The sequence below is a fragment of the Camarhynchus parvulus genome, chromosome 15 (assembly GCF_901933205.1).
Source record: "Camarhynchus parvulus chromosome 15, STF_HiC, whole genome shotgun sequence".
Classification (NCBI taxonomy): domain Eukaryota; kingdom Metazoa; phylum Chordata; class Aves; order Passeriformes; family Thraupidae; genus Camarhynchus; species Camarhynchus parvulus.
Genome location: NC_044585.1, coordinates 1,507,843 through 1,533,371, shown reverse-complemented (window position 1 = coordinate 1,533,371; position 25,529 = coordinate 1,507,843). Strand labels below are relative to the sequence as shown.

Sequence of the window (25,529 nt, the reverse complement as noted above, 5' to 3'; positions counted from 1 at the left end):
GAATCTGGTTTAGCTTACAGCTTAAAGGAAGGCCTTATGCCAAAACCTGATTTATGTGCTTCAATTCACAATTTTTATGCTCCTTTTTGCCAAGACAATTAAAGAATTCCTCAAGCTGATCTGAATTTCCAGGCTGGGTTTGGAAGGGGATAGCCACTTCTGCAGGTGCAGAGAACACTCCAGTCTCTTCAGGTAGGCTGATGAGTCTTGGTGGTTTCATTGCTGACATATTTGATTTTCAGGAGTCTGGAGATGGGACTGTGGAGCACGTTTGTGGTGCACTTGCAGGTGTAGCCAGCTGGTGTTTTGCTGCTTGTGAAAGGTCAACTTTTAAGCTTCCATGGATTGATTAACAGTAAACTTTCAACTGGTGTTGCAGCACCTGTTTTCTAGAGCTTCAAAACTCCTCTTTGACTCTGGAAAACTTAGGAGGAAGAACTTAGATCCCTGTGTGGGGTTGCTGTTCTTAAGATCTGCTTAACTATTTGTAAATAATTAAAATGTGGAAGGTGAAGGAATACCCTGGGGTCAGTTCAGAGAGGGCTTGTGCAGCTGTGTGAAGATAACTTTGGTAGGAGAACCCCATGCATCCATCATGCCTTCAAAAGAAAACACAACCAGCGCCTTGACTGAATAGCAATTAGTCAGGTTGTGCCATTGTGTTCTCCCCTGGGCCACCCTTTGGTGAGTGTTGTTGAAAGACTTGACTTAGCAGAGTTTGTACAGGTTGAAACAAATTTGATGGCTTGAAACTTGTCTGAAGAATCTGTTGCTTGTTAGGTCACTCCCAAACGGCCGTGACCCCTAAAAATCATGACTTGGTTACTTTGATTTTTTTTTTAACATTTTAACCAGAGTTCAGAGATTAAACAACAAATTGGGAGTTTATTGCTTATAAGAATGTGAAAGTGTGAACCTTCCTGTGGAGCTGGGAATCCATTGATGATGCTGGGTGAGTGACAGCTCAGCCTCTACACAGAATCCAGAGCATCTTTGCCATGTTATAAAGAGCTTGTTGCCTGGTGCTGATCTGTTCCTCCAACAGTGAGCTTTTTGTAACCTTTGAACTCCAAGTATAGGATAAGAATTTATCCTGTTAAAACCTGCATTTGTTTGAAGAGTTAACTCCTGCTTGTTCACCTCTGTCCTACATCTCTAGATCTCAGTTATTTAAATACCAAGGTGTGTGTCACTCAAAACCTACCTACCCAGTGAGTTCTTCTTTACCAGAAAAGTAAATGAGACCTGGAGTGAACAAGCAGCTGTACCTGTCTTGCTGCACCTTTCTCATTCTTCAGTTTTGCTTATGGAACTGCTAAATCAGGATTTAGGAGTTGGTCTGCTGGTGAGTTTTTGTGAAATCCTGGAAATTTCTTGAAATACTTGAGATGAGTGTCTATCACTTATCTTGAAGTGATATATTTTACATTGTATCTGATGGCAATTCTACAGGTGGGCTTTTTGGGGAGGAATGGGGAAAAGTCCTTCCTAATGTCTCATCTCCACAAAATAGGCTGAGTGAATGCTCTGCCATATGCTGGAATATCTTAAAAACGAAGTAGGTTGGATGGAAGGGTCTGAAGGCTTCAGCTCTGAAGTAAGGAATGAATCTTTTAGTTTGTCTAGTTAGGTGTGTCCTGCTTTGAATCCTCACTGGCTTTTCAAGTGGAGAAGTAGCAGATTAGTTTGGTGTTACACAGTAGGATTGAATTATATCCTTTTTTAATACTTTGAGGTAGTTTAGTGCAAACCTTTCGTAGAACTGCTGCTCTAACTGAGCTGTTGGAGAGGTGTTAAGTTCATCACAATTCCAGTGTTGTTCTTTCTCTTCTTTCCAGTGCTTTAACTCCTTGTCACAAGTGCCAGAGTGACAGTGCTCCTTGCAGATCCATTCGAGGTGGAAATCTGCAGCTCCACCTGTGTTGTGTCAGCCTGTTGCCTGTTCAGAGTTTAACAAGCAGTCTTAGTGCTGTGCTCAGCGTGGCTACACTGATACTCTGAAGGGGTTTTAACCCTTAACCAGGCTCGCTGCTAGTGAAGCATTTCACAAGTGTTTTTGCAGTGCTTTGCTGTGTTTCTGTGGTAAAAGGGTGCTGATGGTGCTGGCTTAGCACAGTCTTCACTTGGCACAGAGCTGTGAAGGATTTCAAATTATCCTTCAAAAATGCAGCCCTGAAATTGTTGTGTATCTGAGATACTGCTTCAGATGTACTTGAGATTTATGTAGGAAGTGGAAGCAGATGCATTCCTTTTCCTCAGAGCTTTTATTGATTGTTAACTGAAGCAGTTGAATTGCTGGGTTTTATTTGTGGTAAGATTTGATATGTTGCTTGATAAACGTTCATGTGTTTTTGCACAGATTGTGCTTACTCCTTGTGGTTTTTGGAGTAGTGGGCTGTTGGATTTGTGGATTTAAGATGCTTATGTATTTAATTCAGCAGTGAGAACTAATGCACTGAAACCTCATCCTGGAGAGTTACTTAGTAACGGTGTTTGTCCCTGAGCTGCAAAAAATAATGCGAAGGAAATTAGCAAGGTTAAATGGAAATTGCACAAAGCACAAATGTATCTATTTCAGAGCCTCTACTGTGCTCAGGCGCAGACTCCTCTTCCCCTGTAGAATCAGGACTTGCAGTTCTTATCTCTGAGTTCCATTGGAGCTTGGCTGGAAGCACGGTGGTTGCTCTGAGCTCCCCATCCAGCTCCAAGGTGTGATTGCCCCCAGAGCTCTCCCAGGGAGGGCAGAGCATGGCTGGCTGTGCTGGCTGTGAGCTGCTGCAGAGCACTGGCAGCCCTCTCTGCCCTGGGATTACATATCCGGCTGGGAGGTGAGGCCACTCTGCCAGCACACTTAATCTAGTTTTGATTTGTCAGGATCTCAAAGACACAAACAAAAAGCACTTTGTCCTGGCTGCTCTGGAAGACTGACACTTGAATGGCTCTTTGCATTGTCCATTCAGTGGTGGTGGAGCACTGCTCTGCAGCGAGCACATTGTTGTGTGGCAGTCACTCCTCTGGGCAGTTCACAGCTTTCCTGAGCATCTCGGAGCAGCAGCTTCACACGAGCCACTTGTTTGAGCAGCTCCAAGGTCAGCCTCAGGAGACTTCCATGGCAACTGGTGGCCCTTGAGCACAGTCAGTCTATGCCAGGGCTCACTGCTGCCTTCATCACCCCCAGGCTGCTGGAGCTCCTGCCCCTCACTCCAGTGAGAGCACACTGTCGCTGCAGGTACCTTTACATCAGTGCTGAAGAAGCTCCAGAGGATCTCTGGAGATGTGGTGGTCTCTCCAGAGAATCATTTATGCTTATTTATGCTTTATTGCTGGGATAATCTGACAGAATATTCTGGAAATGTTGCGATCTATGGTCTAGTGTTTTTTAAAATATTATAATAAACTTTTATTCAGATCTTATTCCACGTGTCAAGATACAGGACAAAAGCCTGAGTCTTTACCTCACTGTATAGTTTTCCTGTGGCCATTTTCTGAAGCTGCGATTGTCAGGACTTTTAACTTTTCATATGTATGAGAGCTGTGTGAGAATTTCCCTAATACTTGCAGGTGATCATGAAGTATTTGGTTTATCTTTACATAGTTGAGCTTGGTTTCCTACTATTTATTCCATGCTGTTTAGGTTTCTGTTTGCATTTACCTCAGTTTAACAATAATAATTAACTCAAAGCATTGAACTGATGCAGTTATCATATTGGGAGAACAAACCAGTAACCATAATGCAATAAGCATTATTGCAACTTCCTGGTAATGAAAATTCCAGTAGCAGAGTACTTGATTTAATTTTTAAGCTTTGAGAAAATAGTTGTTGTGATAAAATGACTTTATAACTGACTTTCACTTAGGCAACTGCTTAATGCTAGGAAAAAGCTTGGGGTGTGAGGAAGAGCTGTGGTGGCTTTGTTAATAGAGGGAATGTCTGAGCTCTTGCTCACATTTGAACCCCAAGCTGCAGTGTGCAGCTATATTTTTAAATGACTGATGCTTCCCCAGACAGTCTGCATGACATTGTTTACTCTCTTCTAGTGAGTCTTAAGTGTTTTTGAGCTGGAAACTGTGGAGTTAAAGGCACTTGGATATTGCTGCCCTGTTCTCCCACCAGACCACGCAGCTGAATCAAGTGTGTGTCTGTCTCCTGGAGTGTGTGGTGAAAATAGGTAAGAGCTGCTCACTGAGGGATAGAATGTGGGACTGCTGAAAAGAGGCAATATCTGACACAAAATCTGCCTGTTGGTGAGGAGAATCTGCCTCAAGGTCCCAGGGGCAGTTTTTGTATGCAGTTACTGTGGACATGGCACTGAGGATGCTTTCAGGAGACACCAGTCTCTCTTGGCTGTGCATGGCTTTGGCAGTTCCTTGGCAGGAGAGCCTGGTTAACCAGCCCAGCTGTAGGAGGAGCACAACTGCAGCCTCTGAAGAGCCTGCTGAGCAGCCCTGAGGAACTTGGATGTGTTGTGTAAGGACAGCTCTGACTCAGTGGGGAATGCAGGCACGTGGTTCAACTTCAGCAGTATCAGTGTACAAGCCAGAATGAGAGCTCCCAGCCTGAGCAGCAAGGGCAGCAGTTCAATCCCATTGCCCTCTTAGTGGCATCACACCTCAGAAACATGGTTCCTGCCTCCTTCTGTGTTGTTGATTGATTGTTGGGTGTTGGGGCACTGTGTGCTCTGCTGAGCAGCTGAGGGCTGAGTGGGCACTGCCTGCTGAGTGAGCACCTTGGGCTGGCTCAGAGGCTCAGCCATTCCTGCACACAGATGCTCCTCACAGGGCCATGCTGCTCCACACCAGCTCAGAAGCTTCTCACATGACAGAAAATTGCTCCAAAGTCAGCTTTTCTTAGTTTCTTGCTGAATTTTCTATCAGTTTTACAGATACTGCCATGAGATTTGTATCATAAGTATTGGTATTTTGAGCAGTTATTGAAGAATTGAAGTTGAATGCTTGTGGAACAACAGTGGGTTTGCAGGCTGGGATATATTAACACTACCATGGAATTGAGCCATAGTATTAACAGAGCCATTCTAAATATACTGCAGCATTGCACTCCTGCCAGTGATTGTGATGCCAGGCCTGGACTATGAATACATCCTCCATGTGCACACTCATGTGAGAATGACAGGACAGCACGTGCTAGGTTTGAAGATAGTGTTTCTTTCCATTTGGTAAGGAGTGTGGCAGGATTGTCCTTTGCTTCTGAGTGTTACACACACTCAGTGCTCTGGGGCTGTCCAGGAGTGAGTGCAAGCAGCAGGGTATGGGAAAATCTTTCCCTTGAATGAGAATTTCTGCAGTTCATGCAGAGAAATCTGCTTCTGTTGGGCCTTTCACTGGCTATGACATGTCAGGGAGATAGTTCTGGTTTTCTGTCTGCATGAGAAGTCCATTATCTAACTTTGGTCTCCCAGGTTTTCCAGTTTTTCTTCTTGCTTAGTTTTTTACCTAGCTTGTGTAGTAGTTATTCCTCATTGGGCAGATTGTTAGAGGGGGACACCTGGTAAATAATACTTGTAGGCTCTGTAATGAATTGGTGTGAGCTGTTCAAATGTCTGCTGCTTTCTTACTCCTGACTGCTCCTCCTAGTGTGAAGGAAGTATGGGGGTGTTCAGGACAGGAAGGAACATGTGTCCTGAGAGCCAAACTATCCAAAGGGCACTGCCAGGCATAGCTGCCCTGATAGCAGCGAGGATGGACTTCACAGTGAGGAAATCAATAAAATACCAGCTCTGAACACCTTCTGAAGCTGCCTGGTCTTTTAAACATGCAAACTCTTCAGGCAATCTAGAGCTGGTTTGTTATTGCAGGCAAATGGTGACCTGAAGGACACTTTGGTCTTTCTTGGAGTTGTTCTCCCTAGCTGCACTAGCAGATGTGTGTTTTCCACAGAGGAGTGGACATTTGCTTGTAGCCACAATGCATCAAGTTCTATAGTGAAAAGTGTTAGTTGAACTAAAAGTGGGAGTGAGGCAGCCTTGAATGCCAAAAGATGGGATTGCCAATGACTGATGAAGGATTTATACTTTACTTCAGACTTCCCTTTCAGTAGGTCCTGGGGTTCTGATGGAGTTTAATAGACAGGTTGACTTAGTAGCTGAGACAAATGGTGATTTGCAGTGGGGTTGACACTGTAAAAGAGGGAAATGTGAAGAGCTGACATGCTCTTACTGCCCTGGTTCCTGTACCTGTGCAAGGCCTGTACATTAAATGTGGGCTGCTAGAAACCTCTCCCTTCTGTGGGAGCAGAGTGACAGACTCAGTTCCTCACTGCTGCTGCTTGAATTCCTGATCTCTCCTGGAGCAGCTTTGCTCTTGAGCAGTCAGAGCAGCTTTGCAGCTCTGGGAACAGCACTGCTGTAGCAGTTGAGTGAGCACTGGAAGCCTGAGTAAGTACCACTGGCTGTTTCTCAAGTCTGACATCACATCCAAGAATTAGATGGCTCTCTCTCACCATGGGGATAATGAAATAATTCCTACTGTGTTATTCATTAACTCACATTTCATTCAGTGGCTCCTAAGAGGATAACGAGTACGTTAGAGGTGAACTTGCATAAGACTTCTGACATCCTTTTGATAAGTTAAGTAAGAGTTAAAGCTGTGGCAGACAGAGCGTGGCACTGGGGCCTCACTGAGGCAGGTGGCCTGTGCTGTGTTACACAAACTGACTTGTGAGCTAATTTAGTGGCTTTTTTTGTCAATGGTTTCAAGAAAATAGCCTGCTCTACAGTTGCTGCAGCAGTAACTGGTGCCCAGAGCTGGGCTTCCTGGTGCCAGTGGCTGTGGCTGTTGATGAAGCTCCCGTGCCAACTGGGAGTGCTGGTCTGTTCTGAAGGCTTGCCAGGGGTTTGTCTGGGCTGTGCAATTGAGCCAATAAACTAATATAAATAAAGATTAGGCTGTTTGTGGGAGGAATGATGATTGGATATTCAGGTGTCTAACAATCTGTCTGATCTTTTGAGTACTGCTGTGAGTGTGCTGACATCAGTAGTTCATCCCCACAGGTAATAACTGAGGTAATTCTAAACAGAGGCTGCAGTAGGATGGGACACCTGAAAAAATCCAGAATTTCCAGGTGGCCCAATAAGATTTTAAATTACCTGGTATTTGTAGAAGCACTGGGTGAGGTGGCTTTATCTGGGAAGAAGTTGTAGGTGACTCTGGTGAGTCAGGCTGGTGCCATCCTAGGGGGGCAGGTGTGTCTCTGCCTGGTTGTGGGTTGTGGTCCTGGCTAGGAAGTTGCTGGGAACCTTTCCAGGTGGGTGCAGAGTTATGGTTTGGTTTTGTCCCACACAACTCCAGGACTGAGTGCTCTACTCTGCTGCTCAGACCCCTGGTAATGGAGTTGTATTTCCCAAACACGGAGCAGGAATACTATAAAACCTGGGAGTATTCAAAAAACTGAACTCTGGTCATCTGTTCTGGGCACAGAAGATCCCTCTGATGGCTTGAACTCTGTAGTTTTCCAGCCTTTTAAAAGTCCATTAACATACAGACCAATGTGGGAGCTCTGGTGGGTGCTGTGGGTCCTTAGCAGAAGAGGTGCCGTAAAAGCAGCAGTGCAAGAAGAACTGACCTGCTCTAGGACTCCACACTGACTGCAGGGTTTAAGGAAAAGGACTGTGTGAAAAGTTCTGGGTTCAGGGAGTTTTGTCCTCCCCACATCGCTGGGTAAGGGTTTATGGGAAGAAGAGGATGGAGAAGGGAATTAAGGATCATACATATTTCAAGGGAAGCTGAGCAGAAGCTTCACAGGTGATCACAGTGCTTGCATTTCCTAATGTGTAACCCTTCACTCCATGGTTTTTGTGTAGGGCTGCTTTGGGCTGTAATTGCAAGCTGATTTCCATGGCATGTATGAGCAGTGAAAATACCTGCTGGGTCATTAATGCAGGGCTTGGGCTGTCAGCTTTGCCTCCCTTGTTTACTCACTGTGCAATTCCATGTTACAACTTAGGCCAAAAATCCAGCACTGAGCTTGTCAGCCTGTCAAGGATCCCTTCCCTTACAGCAGCACTTCCACACCAGTGCTCTGAGTTCCTGAAATGTGTGAAATAATGAAATACTAGAACAGGCCACTCTCTCCTACCTGTTCTTGCAGGATCTTGTTTTTCAGTACCCAACTCAGTATTAACTGGAAAAGAGAAATCTTTAGTTCAAACCTCAAGTTGTTCAGGTTGAACATGGAAGTTTGGCTGTAGATGCTGGTTCATGGTGGCATTTTTATTTTGGAGGCCTCTCCCATCAGGGAATTCCTGTGGAGCAGTTCTGTCAGCTGGAGCTGATGCAGAGATGTCACATCTCCAAGCTAATGGCACACAAGTGGTACTTCTAATAAACATACAGACCATGGATCCTTGTTCTTCCTTGACAGACTCATCTAAGCTTCCAGCTAAGCTTTCCTGCATAAAGATGTAATCTTCCATCCAGGAGAGGAGTTGGGCTATTTTTTGGCATTTGAATCTAAATGAGCAAAATTGTGCAGGCTCTGAAATACAAGACCTGAATGCTGAGGTTGTTCCTGCAGCGAGCTGTTATTTATCTAAATTACAGATGCTTTTTCATCTCAGCTCTGAGCATTTGCTTCTAGATTTGTCTTCACATGTAGATTTGTGTTACATCAGCTGCATAACCTTCTGAAATAAAGGCTTACAGTAAAAGCAAGGCACACTTAAGCATTCTGAGCATTGTTCTTACCCTTGTTGTTTTTGCTCAGAGCATGAAGGTTTCCTGTGCCTTCGAGTATTTCTCTGAAGTTGGTCTCAGATTCCAGCTTTAATATTGGAATTGATTGTCAGGAAAGGATATGCCTGGTGATCCTCAAACCTCAGCTGGATGAGTCCAAGGAACAACTGGATGTAATGGAACTGTGCCAGTGGGGGCTTGCACTCCCTGGTGTGCTGCTCACCATTTGTTCCAATTGTTCTGGATTTTTTTTTGCATATTGATCTTGGTACGTTCCCATTTGCACTCAAAGGGGCAGAAGTAACTTCTGTTGTTTTGTAATTGGATATTCAGCCTTGTTTCTGTGACATAAATCTGGTGGGGAGTTGGTGTCTCTGAAGGAAAGCTTTCTGGGAAGTTCATCGCCCTGGATCTGATGGCAAGTGTTGCTGCAGGCAGCCTGGAGAGTTACGGGAAGGGGAGGAATTCCTGCCCTCTTTTGGTTTGGATTTTGACCAGAGATTGCACCTCATAAGATGTTTAAGAAGGTCCTTGAGTACCTGAGCAAACAGAGGCTCAGAATGTGTTTGTTCATTTTCAGCAGCTCCATCCTGTGTGTGCAGCACGACCCAGGGTGTCAGCTGAGGTCAGGGGCTTTTGCCATTTCATTTCATCAGAGGAAAGGCAGTGAGGCAGGACCCAAACCCCAACGTTTATTGCTCCTTATTTATGTTGTAACTACTTTTTTAAACCAAAATTTGCCAGATTTACTTTTTCACTCCACGCAAATGCACCTTGAATATTTTGTTCTCATGGGTTTCATGCAGATTTCTCAGAGTTCATGTTTAGTAAGTACAGATTTGGTTTTGCTACTCAGGTGGTTATCAGAGGGTGCTTCAAATGGAATGATAGAGACCAAAAATAGATTGATTTAGTTGATCTTAATTTTACTATGGAGTGCCACTTCTGTGCATTTAATTGAAACTTGAGATCTGCAAGTCGAGGTAAGAACTGCAGTGTTACAAATGTGACTTGTGCTATTTTCACTTCTTTAGGAAAGCTTGTGGATTAATGCACACATGCTCTTGTATGTTCTTCCAATGTGCAATTTAAAGGGGACATGGTAATCTTACTGGAAGGATGGTTATAAATCTTTATATTCTTTAAAGAAAGGTTAAGTCCTGCTGGCTGATAATGATTTAAATACAAAAATTGAAGTCTTGCAGTCCTGCATATATGACATACATATTTTTTAGAATCTGGAATTAAATGAAAATTACCTTCCCTGATGCATCAATAACAGAGTGAGCTGTGAACTGCTCTGACTTCTGCAATGCCTGGGGGAGAGATGTGGATGTGTTGTGTTTGGGTAATGTGATGAAGAGCCCAAACCTTTGTTTCTTTAAAATGATGATTTATCTCTTAATTGCAACCGAGTCTTTCTGAGTAAATTAGGTTTGTTTTGAGTCACACGGGGAAGGAGTGAATGTTCTCTAAAGGATAAAACATTTAAATGACTACTTGCATTCTTTGTACTATTATTCTTCCTTCTCAGGGTTTGTTGTATCTACCAAAAGGAATGAGTTTCTGTAGGGAAAATAATTGAGAGAGGTTTTAAATAAGTGTCTGTATATACTAATTTGTTGTGCTTTTGAAAAAGCCTTTTAGTATAAAATAGGATACTGGAGGAATATCTCTTTTAGATAAAAACTGATCTGCTATAGAGAACTTGGTGTGGTCTGATTTAAGTGAACAGGTAGGAAGGGAAATCTTCCTGTTCCCCAGAGAAGCTCATTCCTGTTGGAATCATTGTGTGGATGGCAGGATTGACCAAAGAAGATACAGTTACCCTATGGAATTAATTCCCTTTTCCGCATCTGGAAGGTGCCCTTATATAGAAATTTGGACTTCAATGGATTTTAACTTTAAATAAGAGAAGGGTGAGATTATGGCTGTTAACAGGAGCTCTGTCAAACCTTGTTTCTCTAGCAGAGCTGCAGTCTGCTGCAGAACTCCATTTCAGTTCCAGCTGAAACTCTGTGTTTTGATACACATCCGTGCCTGAAGCAACGACAAACCCTTCTTTGGTGTCTGTGAAATGCCTAAATATATTTAACTTTGACTTTGTGCTGTTTAGTTTTTAGAATAAGCATATTCTGTTAATCCAAGTAAATTCCTTCCTGGCACTGAAGAGCTGTGCAGTTTCAGTGTAAGGGAACAAGCCTGTGTAGTTTCAATACTATGGAAGTTGTTGTGGAGAAAGTATTTTGGGGTCTTGTCCTGACTGAACTCAGCCTCCCAGGGCAGCTGGAGACATGACTTTAGAAATTGTAATCATTCTTGCCTTTGACACATTCAAGATTTGAACATTGCAGAGCATCTAACTTGATTTAGTTGATGGAGGACTATTGGGCTTAAAGATCCATAAAAGTACAAAAATATGTGTTAGAGTCAACTGGTTCTGAAGCAGCACTGTTGTGTCTCTGGAGGAATGCATAGCTCAGTGTGACAAAATTAACTGGTCTATTAAAGACCTCAGTACTTCACACCAGATACTGCTAATGTGTGTAATTGATCTTCCAAACCAGCTACGGGAATTGAAGCCCATTAAAACATTTCTTGAGGCGATCACAAGAGCTGCAAGACTCCTCCATGGGCTCCTGCCTCCCACATCAAAGGGCTGTGCTGCCTCAATCCCTGGTGGCTGCTCTGCTGAGGCTTTTGGTGAGATGCAGTTTCACTGCTCCTCACTCAAGCTGGATTCTCAGACAACTCTGTGTCCTTTCCCATGTGCTTCATGCACAGGACCCTTTGGAGATTCTTTTTCTTTGCCTGCTGTTTGTTTGAGTTGAGGTCTGTCTCCAGCTCTTATTTAAGTGCAGCTTGTGAATGGAAAGTAGTATTTTGCTGTTACGTTTCCTGCTTCTGAAATTAACTGTGACTTTCCACAAGTGGAAAAAGATAGGAATAAACAACTGTCTTAATACTTGGAAGATACCGAGGCGATTTAACTACAGGAGGGAAAGTATTTGCTTTTCCTCCTTTTTCTTTTGCTTTAATGAACTGAGGAGTTCTAAGGCCAGGTTGGACATTGGGGCTTGGAGCACCCTGGAACAGTGGAAGGTGTCCCTGCCCATGGCAGGGGGTGGAACTGGATGAGTTTTAAGGGCCCTTCCAAGCCAAACCATTGCATGGTTCTGTGGATCAGCTGAGCAGGGAAAGGCCAGGAAGCAGCAGGTTTGCTGGAGGCAGGGTGCTGTACATTATCCAAACCAGTTTGTCCCTTGTGATCTAAATGCAGGAATTAACAGGAGAAGGCCTCAGAGTCGTGAGTGTATCCTAATTCCTGTAGGGAGCCAGAGCTCTTCCCTGCTGTGCCTGGCTGAGGGCAGTGCCACTGGGAATCTTCTCCCTCTGTAACTTCACTGGGAACTGCTGAAAGTGTGGAGAAGCTGGAACTGGCAGTGGGCTGATGGAAATGCCTGGTGGTTCTCCCTGGAAGGAGTTGCTGCTCAAGTGCAGGGAGGGCAGGACCCTGTTCTGGTAAATCCTGGGTGTGCCTGGAACTTGCTGGGTAAACAGGACCCAGCAGAAAGCTCTGTGCAGTCCCTTGAGCTGCTGGGCTTTCCTGACACAGCTCTTGCTGACCCCTTATCATGGACAAGCACACTTGGCTTTATCTCCTCCAAATTTGACTTTTGCAGTATTTGCACACACGGAGCTTCTGGTAAATGGTGAGTGCTCTTGGTGGCTTGGCAGCCTCGTGGGTGATGGCCAAACAAGTGTGTGGACTGCTCTCTAGGAAACAGCTTTGTGAGCCTAGAAAAGCTACTCTGATCCTTGATTAGTTCCTGAAATGTGCAATTTAGGGGGTCACTTCATCAAAAGGGGTTGCTTGTAGCTAAATAAAGCTGTCTCTCAACTTGGGTCAGCTCTTTCAATAGGGTTATTTTATTCTGTTCAGGATTGCTTTGCATGGACTAATAAGGGAATACCTGAACTCAAGGCTTTTCTTGGTTTGAATTAATTACTATTTTATACTGTAAATAATGCTGTGATCAAACATACTTGTCCCCTGCCGTGATGATTGAAGGGAAGGGCTCTTCATCCTCAGGTTCACAGATTCTGGCAGAAATACATAAATTACTCCTAAAAGCCCCTTCATTTCCCTTCAGTCCAGAATGCAGTTGTGTGCTTGACAGCTCTGAAGTGGATCAGGGCTTTGGGAGGGTGCTCGGTGTCTGAACTGTAAACTCTGCCATTCAAACTGAAACTACTTGAATGTTTCACAAAGTGAGCAGGCTAAGAGATGAACGAGCTAATTGATTAGTTCTGTAAAGAAATGGCATTTCTGCAGGAGATGAAGTGATTCTTAGCTGCCTCCAGTTCTAGAAATCTGAAATGTCTTGCAGTTTTTCAGGCTGTGCTGCTTTGGAAGCAAACAACATCTATAGCACTGCAGAGTGGTGGTTCCAAGATCTGCTCTCTGGGTTAGTTTTGTGTTGTGTTGAGGAGTTGGAATATGCCATGATGGGTCTGAAATGCAAGAGTTGTGTAAAATAAGGAAGGGGGGTGTTTTGTTTGGGAGGAATATGGGAGCAGTACACTTTCTGCTGGCTCACCATGCTTCAGGGAATAGCAGCGTAGTCTGTTTTAAAGCAAAACCACCTTAATACCACATCAAAAACGGCATTTTTGGAGTGTGCCACAATTTTACCAAGTGCTGGGTTAGTTTGAATTATTAACTTTGCAGTGGAGTAAGGTGATCCAGTGCGAGTCCTGGAACACGGAGCCTCCCAATGGCTGCTGTTCCTCGATGGAGGCAGTGAGGGTGGATGTGTGCATCTCCCATGGCCTCCTTGACAGGACAGGTCTTTTCAATGCCATTAAAGAATTAATGGATTAAAGCTTTACCCATAATTACATTGTGCACGGTGTGCAAGCAGAAGAAGGGATGTCTCGTTCTAGGCCTTGCTAACAGCAAACAGATTTTTGTGTCCTGCCTGTCCCAGACAGGATTTGTCCTGCCTGTCCCAGACTCCACAGCAGTGCTGGAGAGGGGTTTTGTCAGTGTGGAGGGACAGGACCCAGGGAATGGCTCCCACTGCCAGAGGGCAGGGATAGATGGGATATTGGGAATTAGGAATTGTTCCCTGGCAGGGTGGGCAGGCCCTGGCACAGGGTGCCCAGAGCAGCTGGGGCTGCCCCTGGATCCCTGGCAGTGCCCAAGGCCAGGCTGGACATTGGGGCTGGGAGCAGCCTGGGACAGTGGGAGGTGTCCCTGCCCATGGCAGGGGTGGCACTGGATGGGCTTTAAGGTCCCTTCCACCCCAAACCATTCCATGATTGCTGGGCCTTTGTGGGGACCAAGGTCCCTATTAGGAACAGCTTGTAATAACTTAGGCATTTATTTCTCAGAGCATGAACAGATTATTAATAACAGGTATTTGCTATTTCAAAAAATTGTCTTACAACAAAAGCATCCAGTGGTGTTTTGTTAAAGAGATTTTCAAAGTTTGATGCCAGAAAAAGTGTGGTGAAAATGAGGTCAGCTGAGGAGCTGAGAGCTGTGACTGTGTGTGTTGTCCTGAGGAAGTTCAGGTTGGGAGAAAAGTCTCATGGGAGTGTATCTTGAAACTCCAGAGGAACTTTCAAATCACAGATTCTTCCTATTTTCAAATCCCTCTTTCTCTTGTTTATTCCTTGTCGGTGTCTGCAGTGTTGCTGTTGGGAAATCCCAGCAGGTGAGGAGCTGTCCTGGGCAGTGTGGGATGCTCCCCTGGGAGGGGCTGCTGCCCCTTCCTGCTCCTGAGGCCCTTACAGGAGGGTCTGAGCTGCAGCAAGATGTGCCTGCAGGAGGGAAGGGGGATGAAGAAGTGTTTGGGGAGGATGAGTAAAACCTTGGAGACTTTGATTAACAGCCACTTCTCCTTGTTTGCTGCCTTCCTTCTAGAAAGGCAGAAAGAGGGGAGGGACTGTGACTCATGGCAATGGGCTGTGAGGACCTTAATGGAAAAATGGGAACTGTGAGGAGCAAATGATTCCCTTCTTTCTCCATTATGCCTTTTCAAATGGAAACTTCTGCTCCCTGGTCTAACCTTGCTGTTTGTTTCATAACTCCAGTCTGATATTTCCTTGCATTTCATGGCTCTTTGGTTACCTCTTGGCATAAATCCCCTTCCCAGCATACCTGGTCACCTTTCCAGCCTAGAACCTCCACAAATCCTCTGGGTCTGTGTCCTGTCATCTTCCATACTAAAATCCAGATTCAGTTCCCTTCCTTCCAGGTTTCTCCACAGTTCAGACCAATCTGTGTAGCTGTTGGTCCTTGGTAGCTGTTCCTCCTCTGTCATGCACATAAAATGGAGGAATATGGAGTAATTGAAATAAAAGGAAAATTATAGACATGGGACAGAAGATCTCTGATGGGTAAATTGTATCCTGGCTTATGTGTGAATAATTGCAGCTTTTGGATCCCAGGGTTTTATCCAAATGAAAAAGGAATTAAAAGAGAGCCTGAAATTTTGTAAGAAAAAGTGATATTTCATTGTGGATTTTGGTTTCAAGCTTGCTGTGGTCCTTTGAACTGGGTTGTTTTGAGATCAGTGAAGGAAAGTACTGATGTAGAGTCTTTTATTTGGGAGCACTTTCCTAAAAAGCCTCTTTTTTTGGGAATAATTAAAGCTGTTATCCCAGCTAAATATTGATTTTTATTCTAGACATCAATTACGGAGAAAAATGGATCTTTCTTAATGCAAAATAATTTTTTTCTGTACTATCTGTTGCTATCAGACCCCCAGAAGTGTTTCTCTCCTTCCTCTGCCATTCTAAGTTCTGCTTTCCTTTCAAGATGGTTTTTTTTTTGGCTTTAACTTTGAACTGTTGCTTCTGCATTTAATTTCTGAGGAGTGCAAGAAGTGATCTTTAACAAATCTGCAAAGATAATCAGCTTAATCAAACTGCTTTAAAAGCAGATTAATGCCACTTCCGAGTGGGAAGATGAAGGAATCCCAAATGCCGACCTGCCATTAGTGGATGAGTCAGTGCAGTGACAGATGTTGACAAAACTTTTTTGATGCTTTGGACTCTTCTAATTAATTTTATTCTTCACTCATAAAAGCAGAGAGAACAGAAAGGGGAATGAGATCTTTTCAAAATGCTCTGATGCAGGACAGTTCCATGGGTGCTGTGGGGACGTGGGATGTTCAGTGTGGCTGTTCTGCTCTCCCTGTCAGGTATTTGAGTGTGGCTGTGTGCACACCTTCACACCCAGCTGGAGTGATTTCATGGTGTGGCACAACCAGGAGTGGATGATGGACGAGATGGAGAGAACTGGGGTTGTTCAGCCTGGAGAAAAGGAGGCTCAGGGGGCCCTTGTGGCTCTGCACAGCTCCTGCCAGGAGGGGCACAGCCGGGGGGGTCGGGCTGTGCTCCAGGGAACAGGGACAGGAGCAGAGGGAACGGCCTCAGGCTGGGCCAGGGCAGGCTCAGGATGGATATTAGGGAATATTTCCTCATGGAAATGGTTGTCCAACCCTGGCACAGCTGCTCAGGGCAATGCTGGTGTTCCCATCCCTGGAGAGATTGAACAGCACTGTGAATGTGGCTCTTGGGGACATGGGTCAGCTTGGTGAGCACAGTGGTGCCAGATCAGTGGCCTTAAAGGTCTTTTTCAGCTTTAAAGGTTCTGTGACACGTGGCACTAAAAACCAGAAAATGCCTCCCTGAGGATGAGCATTCCTTCTTCTCCATGTGCATGTTTTCAAACTTTCTATTAAGGATCAGCCTTGCCCCATCCAGCCTGGGGAGTGGCTGCAGTCCCAGTGCTCCCATCCCTCTGTGGCTTCCAGCTTGGCCACCAGCTGACCACATCCCCCAGCTGGTGGGCAGCTGATAGCAGCACTGTGTTCCTGCTCCTGAGCACACTAAGAGTTGTGTAAAAATAGCAGGGAAAGGAAGCCCAAATCCACCAGGAAGAACAGAAAAAGGAGAGAGGAGGAGAAGAACAACCTGAGCTAAAGTGAGCAGCCAAACCCAGAGGTGATGAAAGAAATGGGGGTGTGTGGTAATCCCGTGCAAGAGAAGGTTCCCCTCATGGCAGAGCTGGGGTGAGTGGGAACAGCAATTTTGAGAAGTTCAAAATGTAAACAGGAATGCAGAACTTCTCATCAAAAACCACACTTGCATCATGTTAGGTTGGGACATGGTGTGGCACAACCGGTGTGGAAATGCCATATTTTGGCCAAGGGAGGGGAAAATATATCCTCAAAATAGTCAATTAGTAGGAAAAAAGCTTCATTTGCTTGTGTTTGTTTACATGTTTATGAGGATAACTGGCAGCTAGAGAAAGTCTGGATTTGTTTTTCTCCCCAGTTATTTTTCCCTTGTGCCATTTCCATGCTTATCAAATCATGGCTCTCCTGCTTTGGCTGATAGAACCTTTCAGCAAAGAAACTGTAGAGACAACTTTCCAGTCACCTAATTAAACAAACATGTTGATTGAAACTTCTCCAGAGTGCTTTTCCTAGCAATTTGCCAATGTTTTATTAAAATAAATGTCAAGAAAAACACTGTCACAGGCTCAAATAATTTAGATTTTGGAGTTCCTGTAGTCCATCACTGCTCAGAATAGGGCTGGCTTTGATGTTGGATTGGGTAGCCCTTGGAATCCCAGGGTTGGGGTATGGCCAGGGATGAAAGTTTTACAGTTTGGAAACAATTATTTGGAATTTCCCCCTCCAGCTGCGCTATTACTTGTGTTTCACTGTGTGATTGATGTACAATGCAAATACTCTACTTCTCCATAACATCTTCCAAGAAAAAAACTGGAGGCAAGACCTTTGTGCTGAGTATTCACCCCATGCTCAGGTTCCCAAAATAGGCACCAGAGCAGGATCTTAGAGGATGACTTGAAGGAAAAGTGGAGTGTTCTTGTTCCTATCCCCTTCATCCTGGAGCAGAGTCACTTGTGACATGTTTGAGTTGGGCAGGGACAGGATGTCCTTGGGCACCTGTGCTGGAGTCAGGGGAGGGGATTGTGCCCTGCCCAGGTGAGACCCCACCTGCAGAGCTGCCCCAGCCCTGGGGCCAGCACAGGAGGGACCTGGAGCTGCTGGAGAGAGCCCAGAGGGGGCACCGGAGATGCTCCAGGGACTGGAGCCAGGCTGGGAGAGCTGGGGGTGCTCACCTGGAGAGGAGAAGGCTCCAGGGAGAGCTCAGAGCCCCTTGCAGGGCCTGAAGGGGCTCCAGGAGAGCTGCAGAGGGACTGGGGACAAGGGATGGAGGGACGGGACATAGGGAATGGCTCCCACTGCCAGAGGGCAGGGCTGGATGGGATATTGGCAATGAGGAATTGTTCCCTGGCAGGGTGGGCAGGCCCTGGCACAGGGTGCCCAGAGCAGCTGGGGCTGCCCCTGGATCCCTGGCAGTGCCCAAGGCCAGGCTGGACATTGGGGCCGGGGGCACCTGGGACAGTGGGAGGTGTCCCTGCCATGGCAGGGGTGGGGTGGATGGACTTTAAGGTCTCCTCCAACCCAAACCATTCTCTGTTAAACCAAACCAGCTCTGAGGGTGTGACAGCCCAATAAATGTGCTGCAGAGTCCATCCTTAGAAGATGCTCTTGACTCAGGATTTAATGAAAGGATCCTGTCCCTTTTCCATCTCCTCCTCTTGTCTTTCCTGATGGTGCTGGATCCCTTCTGTGGCTCACACAGCTGAGGTGGTGGGAGCCCCTGGAGGGAGTGGCTGCATCCCTGTCCTGAGGGGCAGCTCCCTGGGATGTGTGAGTTAAAGAGCTGCTCCCGACCTTGGAGTGCTCCCATCAGGAGCTGGTGCTTTGGACCAGCAGAACTCATAGCAACGTTTCTTCTTACAGGCAGCTTTTCCCCTTATTTTGGCAGGAGTTGTTGACTTAGGAAGTGATAACATTGGAGGTTCTTATCAGAGCCCAGCAGCCTTGCAGCAGGAATGCTGATGAGCGTGTCGGGGGGGTTTGCTGAGCTCTGGCAGCAAGAAAGCGGAATTGTTAATGCTTATATTGGAACATTTTTGTCCTGTTTTTAAACTTCTTGACAAAACTCTTGAGATTTGGTGGCTTCTTCTAAGCCTCATTAAAATCAATAAAAGGCTTGTTGCAGATTTTGTGAAGGGTTTTTTTTAAACTCATTTGGACTGAAACCACACAAAATCAGTCCAGCTCCTGCACCCAAAATGTGTATCTTGCCTTTTGCAAAGCAAATACGTGGCCAGAACAGTGTCTCTGAGGAGTCATTCTAGAGTTGTATAGTCTGCCTTCAGAGCTTTTTTTTGTGTGTTTAATAAACTTGCTCCATATTCCCCTCAAAGGTGACTTTGTATCAACAGGCAGCTGTGAAGTTGTACTTGTTGCATGCTCAAGCTGGTACCTCACAGTCCAACTGTGCCCATTCCCACCTGGGTGCTGGGATTGATTATCAACCCATAAAATTATTGGGATTGGTGTTTGACTTGTTGGCTGAGAGAGATTTTTTTAAAATAAAAACAAAGTTGACCTCTGTTGCAGGTAATGAAATGTTGCTTTTAGAAACTGTTTTATGAAATGGTAAATCAAAGTTTAGTCGACGTTTTGGACAGCTGGCATTGACACAGGGGCTTTCTGTTAGAGCACATCCTCAGCTCCCTGTTTGTATAAATACTGAGATTCCATGAGATTCCCTGAAGTGTCCATCATGTGAGATGGTAGAATTCCTTCTGGTGCATATCAATTTGTATTAAAATCATGAAAACCCTGCATGGGAAGGGACCCACAGGGATCATTAATCCAGCCCCTGTCCCTGCCCAGACCTCCCAACAATCCCACCCTGGGCAACCCTGGCAGCTCCCCTCAGTCTCCTCTGCTCCAGCTGAACATTCCAAATACCTCTCCAGCCCCTTCCCCATCCTTTGCCCCTCCTTTGGTCCATCTCCAACAGCTTTAGATCCTTCTGACATTGTGGTGAAACTGTCCCCAGCACTAGAGGAGAGGCCACCCCAGAGCAGAGCTGGACAATCCCCTCCCTCACCCAGCTGGTGATGGTGGGCCTGGGGTACAGCTCCTTGAAATGCACAATTTTTGATGCACAACTTCTTAAACTTTCTTTCTACTCCATCAGTCCTAAAACTACATCTCCTTTTTCTGTGTATTACTTCTTTTCCTTGTTATAAGCCATAAACTAAAGGACACAATGAAGGCAAAATACAAAAGTATTTTATTTCATTTACCAGAATGTTATCAGTAGTTGTGGCACATCAAAGTACAGGCCAACTATTTCCAGCAGCAGGATTATATGGTGGAGAAGTTGGATTTTCCAGGCATATCCAGATGTGGTGTGCTGCTGGGAGAGTATCCAAGTTCCTGTGAAGAGCAAACCTCTGGATACAAGGGAGTGCTGTCCCATCAGTTTGGCTGCATGTGTGCTTTAGGAGCAATGGGGTTAGTCTGGAACTTTCAATTTTAATGTTTGGTATTTTAGCATTAAACTTTATGTCCTTCTGATGCCACAGGAGATATCTGTTGGTCCTGTGGAGTGACTGTAGAAATGAAGCAGATCAGATATTTTCTCCATCTAATTTTTGACAAATGTGAATTTCTGGCACACTCCCTCATTTTTGATGCAATAAGTGTTTTGTACAGCACTTGAAAATCCAACAGAAAGGGCTTGGCAGGAGTGGCCTGGTGAGCATTGCTGATCCCTGGGATTTTTGCACCACTGCACCAAAGCACATGGGCAGCAACCACTGTTTGGGGGTCTTCATTGGCTTTCTTGGGGCCAGAAATTCCAGTTGCAGTGTAAAATTAAACCCACTTTGAAGATCAATATAAATCCAGTGGGATCTTCTATAAAACTCTCTCCTGTAGCTGGTATTGTGAAGTAATTTAGGCTTTGTTTACTCATTTATGAAAATTCTGAATTGCTTTGTGGCCACAATTTCAGAACTGCTCCTTGCCAGAAGAGAGGCCTTATCCACAGCTATCCATCAGAATCCAGTCCTGGAATTCCCTCTTTGGGCATGTTAAGCTCTTGTTACAACTCCAAGGCACTCAGACTTCTTCTTTTTCCCCTTGAATTAATCCAAACTCGCCCCAGAGTGGAGTGTCCTGTCTAGGATGCAGGTTCAAAAGTGGTTTCTTCATGGGAAGTTCATGTTTTAAAGTGTTGTCTTTGTGTTTGCAGCTGCCAATGTGAAGTATCAGAAGAGTGCAGTTGGAACTTTGTGGGACAAGAGAGGACTGTTTATTCTCTCATTCTTTGGTAAGATCAGCTGCTTGTTTGTGGATTCTGTGCTCGTCATTAATTATTCTCTTAATTAAATCAAATATTTTCCAAGATCTTAGATAAAAATTAGTATTTCACTGAGTTGGAGTTTGCAACCTTTAGTTATTGAAAAGGAAGATTCCTGACTCTTAGTTGTGCCCAAGCTTCCAACACAATTCTTTGTCCTGCTCCTATTCCTGACCAGTGTGCAAATATCTGTGTTGTCAGCTGCTCTCCCAGTAAATCCTGCTGAGAGTTGCTCAGTCCTGTGGTGTCAGGAAAGAGGAGAAACTTCCCTGTCAGGGACTGAGAGGTGGGAACCTGGGTGTTTATCCTTATCTCAGAAATTTCCTTCCACCTGCCAGAGGGGGAGAAGTGTTTTCAGCTTGCTACAGAAGCATCTTTTGCTCAAGGTACAGCACATTCCTGAATGTTCAATTCTCAGATTTTCTAATGTTCCTTTGCCAAAAAAATTTGCATTCCAAACTCAGAGGGCAGCTGTGCCACTGTATGTAAACAGCTCAGGGGTCAGCACAGTCTGATTTTGATATTAAAATACATGGAATTCAGTCTGGATGGGGAAGGTAAGGGAACAAAGTTAAATGCTTGGATTCTTCCTTTTTCCCCTCCAGTTTGTTCTCTTCTTTGCTGAAAGTCCAACTGTATTTAAATATGAAAATGTGAATCTAAATGATCCTTTATTTAGCTAATCTTTTTTGTTTAGATTCACTGGCAAACAGATGGTTATTGCTGCTCTTAATTATGCACATAATTTAAACCAGAAGGTACATCTGAAACAAAAGGTAATTAAGATGTTCCCATAGAGGCTGAGCAGAGGCTGAGGTTACAACCTTTGCTCATCATTTATCCTTTCAAGCAGAACATAAGGATGGAGAATTAACAAGACCATTCTCTTTTTTGACATAATTTAACACACATGGAATTGCAGGTAAAAGGGCAGACAGTAAATTGATAACATCACCTTTTTTTGGCCTCAGTCCTGACCAAACCCAATATTTGTACCAATAAAACCAAGTTTTATTTCACTGCTCTGTGTATAAGCTGGCTGCTACTTTTATGTGATCCTGTTGATAAGGAGGAGCCTGAAGTAAGGCTGCTTTCCTGGCCAGGTTTTTAACTGAGCTGTGTTTGTACCTTTCCATTTCACTTCTGGAAAATGAGTTTTACTGTCAGGGCAGAGCTGCAGTTGAACAAAATGAGAATTCTCCTTCCATTCTGCAGTCCTAATGGTGGTGTGGATCAGCCTGAGCTTGGGTTTGTGCAGGACTTGCTGCTGGGCTGGCTTTGTCCCCAGCTGTCCCTTGGAGCAGCAGGGTGGGGAATGATGGTGGGGAGGGTTCAGCAGTGCTTGGTGGAGTTGATGATATGAGGAATGTTCTTTCTTCCAAGGCTTCTAAAGCCAGAAATGCCCTTATGAGGTGGCAGCAGTCACTGGGATCCTCCTTCTGTTCCCATGGGAAGAGTTTGGTGAGCTGGGAATGGGTTAGAAAGCTTTGGGATAGAAAGAAGTGTGGATTCAGGTGTGCTTTGGGCTGTCCTGAGCAGTGTGTGGTGCTCCCAGAGCTGTTCCCTTTTCCTTTTGCTCAGCCCAGTGACCTTGAGCTGCTGGAGGGAGCAGGCTCAGCTCGTGGATGTGATGGGAAAGGAAGGATTTCTCTCCAAGTATTCACTGTCCAGCAGCTCAGAGAGCCTCACTGTAACAATTCAGCCTTTTTGCTATTTCTGTCAGCAATTTTCAGCATTCCTTTGGTGGCAGGGAAGTTGCTGAAGCATTTCACTGATGCCCAGCAGCAGCCAGAGCAAAGTGTTTGCTTTAGAACCAGTCCTATAACTTCTTGTGCCATTTATCTTGGCAGCATCACCCTTTGCATCTGATAGTCCTGATCCAAACTGAAACACGCAAATTTTTTTTTTCCACACAGCTTTCCCAAAATTCACCTTTTTTAGGAAGATTCTCACATGGAAAAAGCCACACTGTCACAGTAGAAACTGTTTTGCACTGATTTCAGGAGTTATACTGAAACTTGGTATTTTGGGTAGTCTCTTCTGGAGGTTTATACTGGATTTCTGAGCACAACTGTAAGATATTTAAAAATGCTTAATTTTCTAAGCTAATACTGCTTTTATTAATAGGTAGATGGTTATATAATAAACTTATAAATTACATATATCTAATCAAACTGAAGTAGGAAAGAATTTTTTCCTGCATAGTGCCTATTAAATTAAAACTTTTCCTCAGAGATACTAAGCAAACTTCAAATTTGTAATAAAGCAGATTTTTAAAATTAAGTTGGTGTTTCTTTGATAATTGTGTGTGAAGCTGAAGGAGTTCCTTGAAATAACAAGGTATTTTTAATATCATACTATCCTGGAATGGTTTGGATGGGAAGGGACCTTAAAACTCATCCCATGAGTTTTAGGCAGGGACACCTTGTACCAGTCCAGGCTGCTCCCAGCCCCAATGCCCAGCCTGGCCTTGGGCACTGCCAGGGATCCAGGGGCAGCCCCAGCTGCTCTGGGCACCCTGTGCCAGGGCCTGCCCACCCTGCCAGGGAACAATTCCTAATTCCCAATATTCCATCCATCCCTGCCCTCTGGCAGTGGGAGCCATTCCCTGTGTCCTGTCCCTCCATCCCTTGTCCCCAGTCCCTCTCCAGCTCTCCCAGGATTTTAAATCTACTTTTTGCATTAATTTTTAGTGAATCCATGGCAGTTGGAACTCGATTCTCTGCATCATTCCCTTTTATGTGAATGTATTTACAAACACACCTTTGTGAGGATACTTGATGTGCAGCTGCTGCTCCTTTGCCCTCTGTCAATATTTCATACCAAGCACAGGATGTGTCCAGGGCTCCCTGCAGTGCTGGGAGCTGATGGATTGAAGTGGTTTTCTCTGTCAGCCTCAGTACTGAAAATTTGGAATACATTTATAAGTAAAGTGAGATATGAGCTTTGGGTGTGAGCTGAGAACTGGCTGCACTCTTGTGATGTATTTTCATTTATAAGTTTTGTGTGCCACAGTCTGCAATCTCATAAATACCTGAGTGAATCCTGGTTGAGTAGAACAGGGAAGAACCTACCTGGGTTAAAAAAGCTGAGTGTAAAATCAGTCTCAAACCCAAATTGTAACTCCTGTATTCACTTCAGTCATTAAGTTCTTAACTGGGTGATTTGCATAACCTCAGGACTGTGTTAATATTCCCAGAAAAAATTTGCAGATGATCAAAGCATAGGGGGTTGTTGGGTAGTGGAGAGGGCAAGTCCCCAGTGTAGTGATTTGTAACTCTTGGAAAAGTCAGTGCAGGAAAATGGATATTTTGGTACATCCAGGGATATCCAAAACCAGCCACAAGTGTAAAATGAGGATTTTTATCCCAATAAGAACTCCAATTCATGTGCCATAGTTGAAACAAGCTTGTTCCAGGAGGATCCAAATCCAGTTCAGCCCCAACAATCCCTTTGGATTTGTATCCCACGGATTTCTGATTCACCATCTGCAGGCAACTTGGGAGAAAATTCCAGGGTATCCAGAAAAATGAACATGTTTTAATTTAAATTATATAAACACTGGTCTAATTGCTGCCTTCAGACAGGTGTTCTCCCAGCAGCATATCCAAAGGTAATTTTTCAGGATGAACAGAAGGAACCAGACACATTTTGAAACAATTTTGGCTCTCAGGAGAGGGAGCTTCTATAGATTTCATCTTTTCATAATTACTGTTTGCTCTCAGTTTTCTAACAGCTACGTTCACAGTCTTTAAAAGTTAATTTGTATTTATTTGCTAAAAGAAAATGAATCTTATTTCATCATTATACTTTCCTTATTTTCTAGATTTTAGTAAGTGAAGAGCTCGAAATATTGCAAGTAAAGACGAGGATTCCTCCTCCTGCCCAGGGCCTGTCATGGTAAGCAAAGGGGCTTTGTGGGGTCTGTGACAGAGCAGAAGAGTTTTAAATGGAAAAACATGAGGCAATTAATGTTTACGTGTGGGGTTGTTGAGTTTTAGGCATAGTGCTAATGCTTTTTTCCTAATGCTGCTATAAATCTTGCAGCTTTTAATGACTTTATTAATCAGGCTGTAGGAAGGAAACTGGTTGCTAATACAAGTTTGTTGTCTGAGGGCCCATGTTGGGGAGTTTAGAAACTTTAGTGAGTTACTGCTCCTGGAATTCTCTGGACACTTCATCATGTGGGAGCTTTTCCTGGGCTGTGGATGGCTGGGGAAGGTGGCAGCAGGTGCCAGTGCTGCAGGTGACTGTCACACTTTGTTCCTCAGGATGAAGAGACTCAGCACAGCCTTGAATGCATCCAGGCTAATCAGATTTTTCCCAGGAAGCAGCTGATCCGAGAGGATGAGAACCTTCAGGTAATCACCACACTGCTCCTGTTGAAATCTCACTGCCTCCAGTTGCTTATGGATTCTCTGGCCTCTCCTCTAGAATTTTAATTCACACTTAGCACAGAAACTCATTTTCTCTGTTGGTAGGACAGAGAACTTGGGCATTTTGTTACAGGAAATTCCTTCAAGTGTCTGAAAAATATCACTGCTACCTGTGCACTAATTCCA

At 44.6% G+C, this 25,529-nt stretch overlaps 1 protein-coding gene across 1 annotated transcript in view; it reads left to right on the top strand.

Annotated features, from left to right (window-relative positions):
* Positions 1-25,529, top strand: part of MTMR3 (myotubularin related protein 3) — a 75,035-nt gene that overhangs the window by 10,486 nt on the left and 39,020 nt on the right. The window contains 3 exon segments of the mRNA XM_030958634.1: positions 20,860-20,937; positions 24,794-24,867; positions 25,239-25,328. Coding sequence (XP_030814494.1) covers positions 24,865-24,867; positions 25,239-25,328 — 93 coding nt within the window. The 5' untranslated portion in view covers positions 20,860-20,937; positions 24,794-24,864.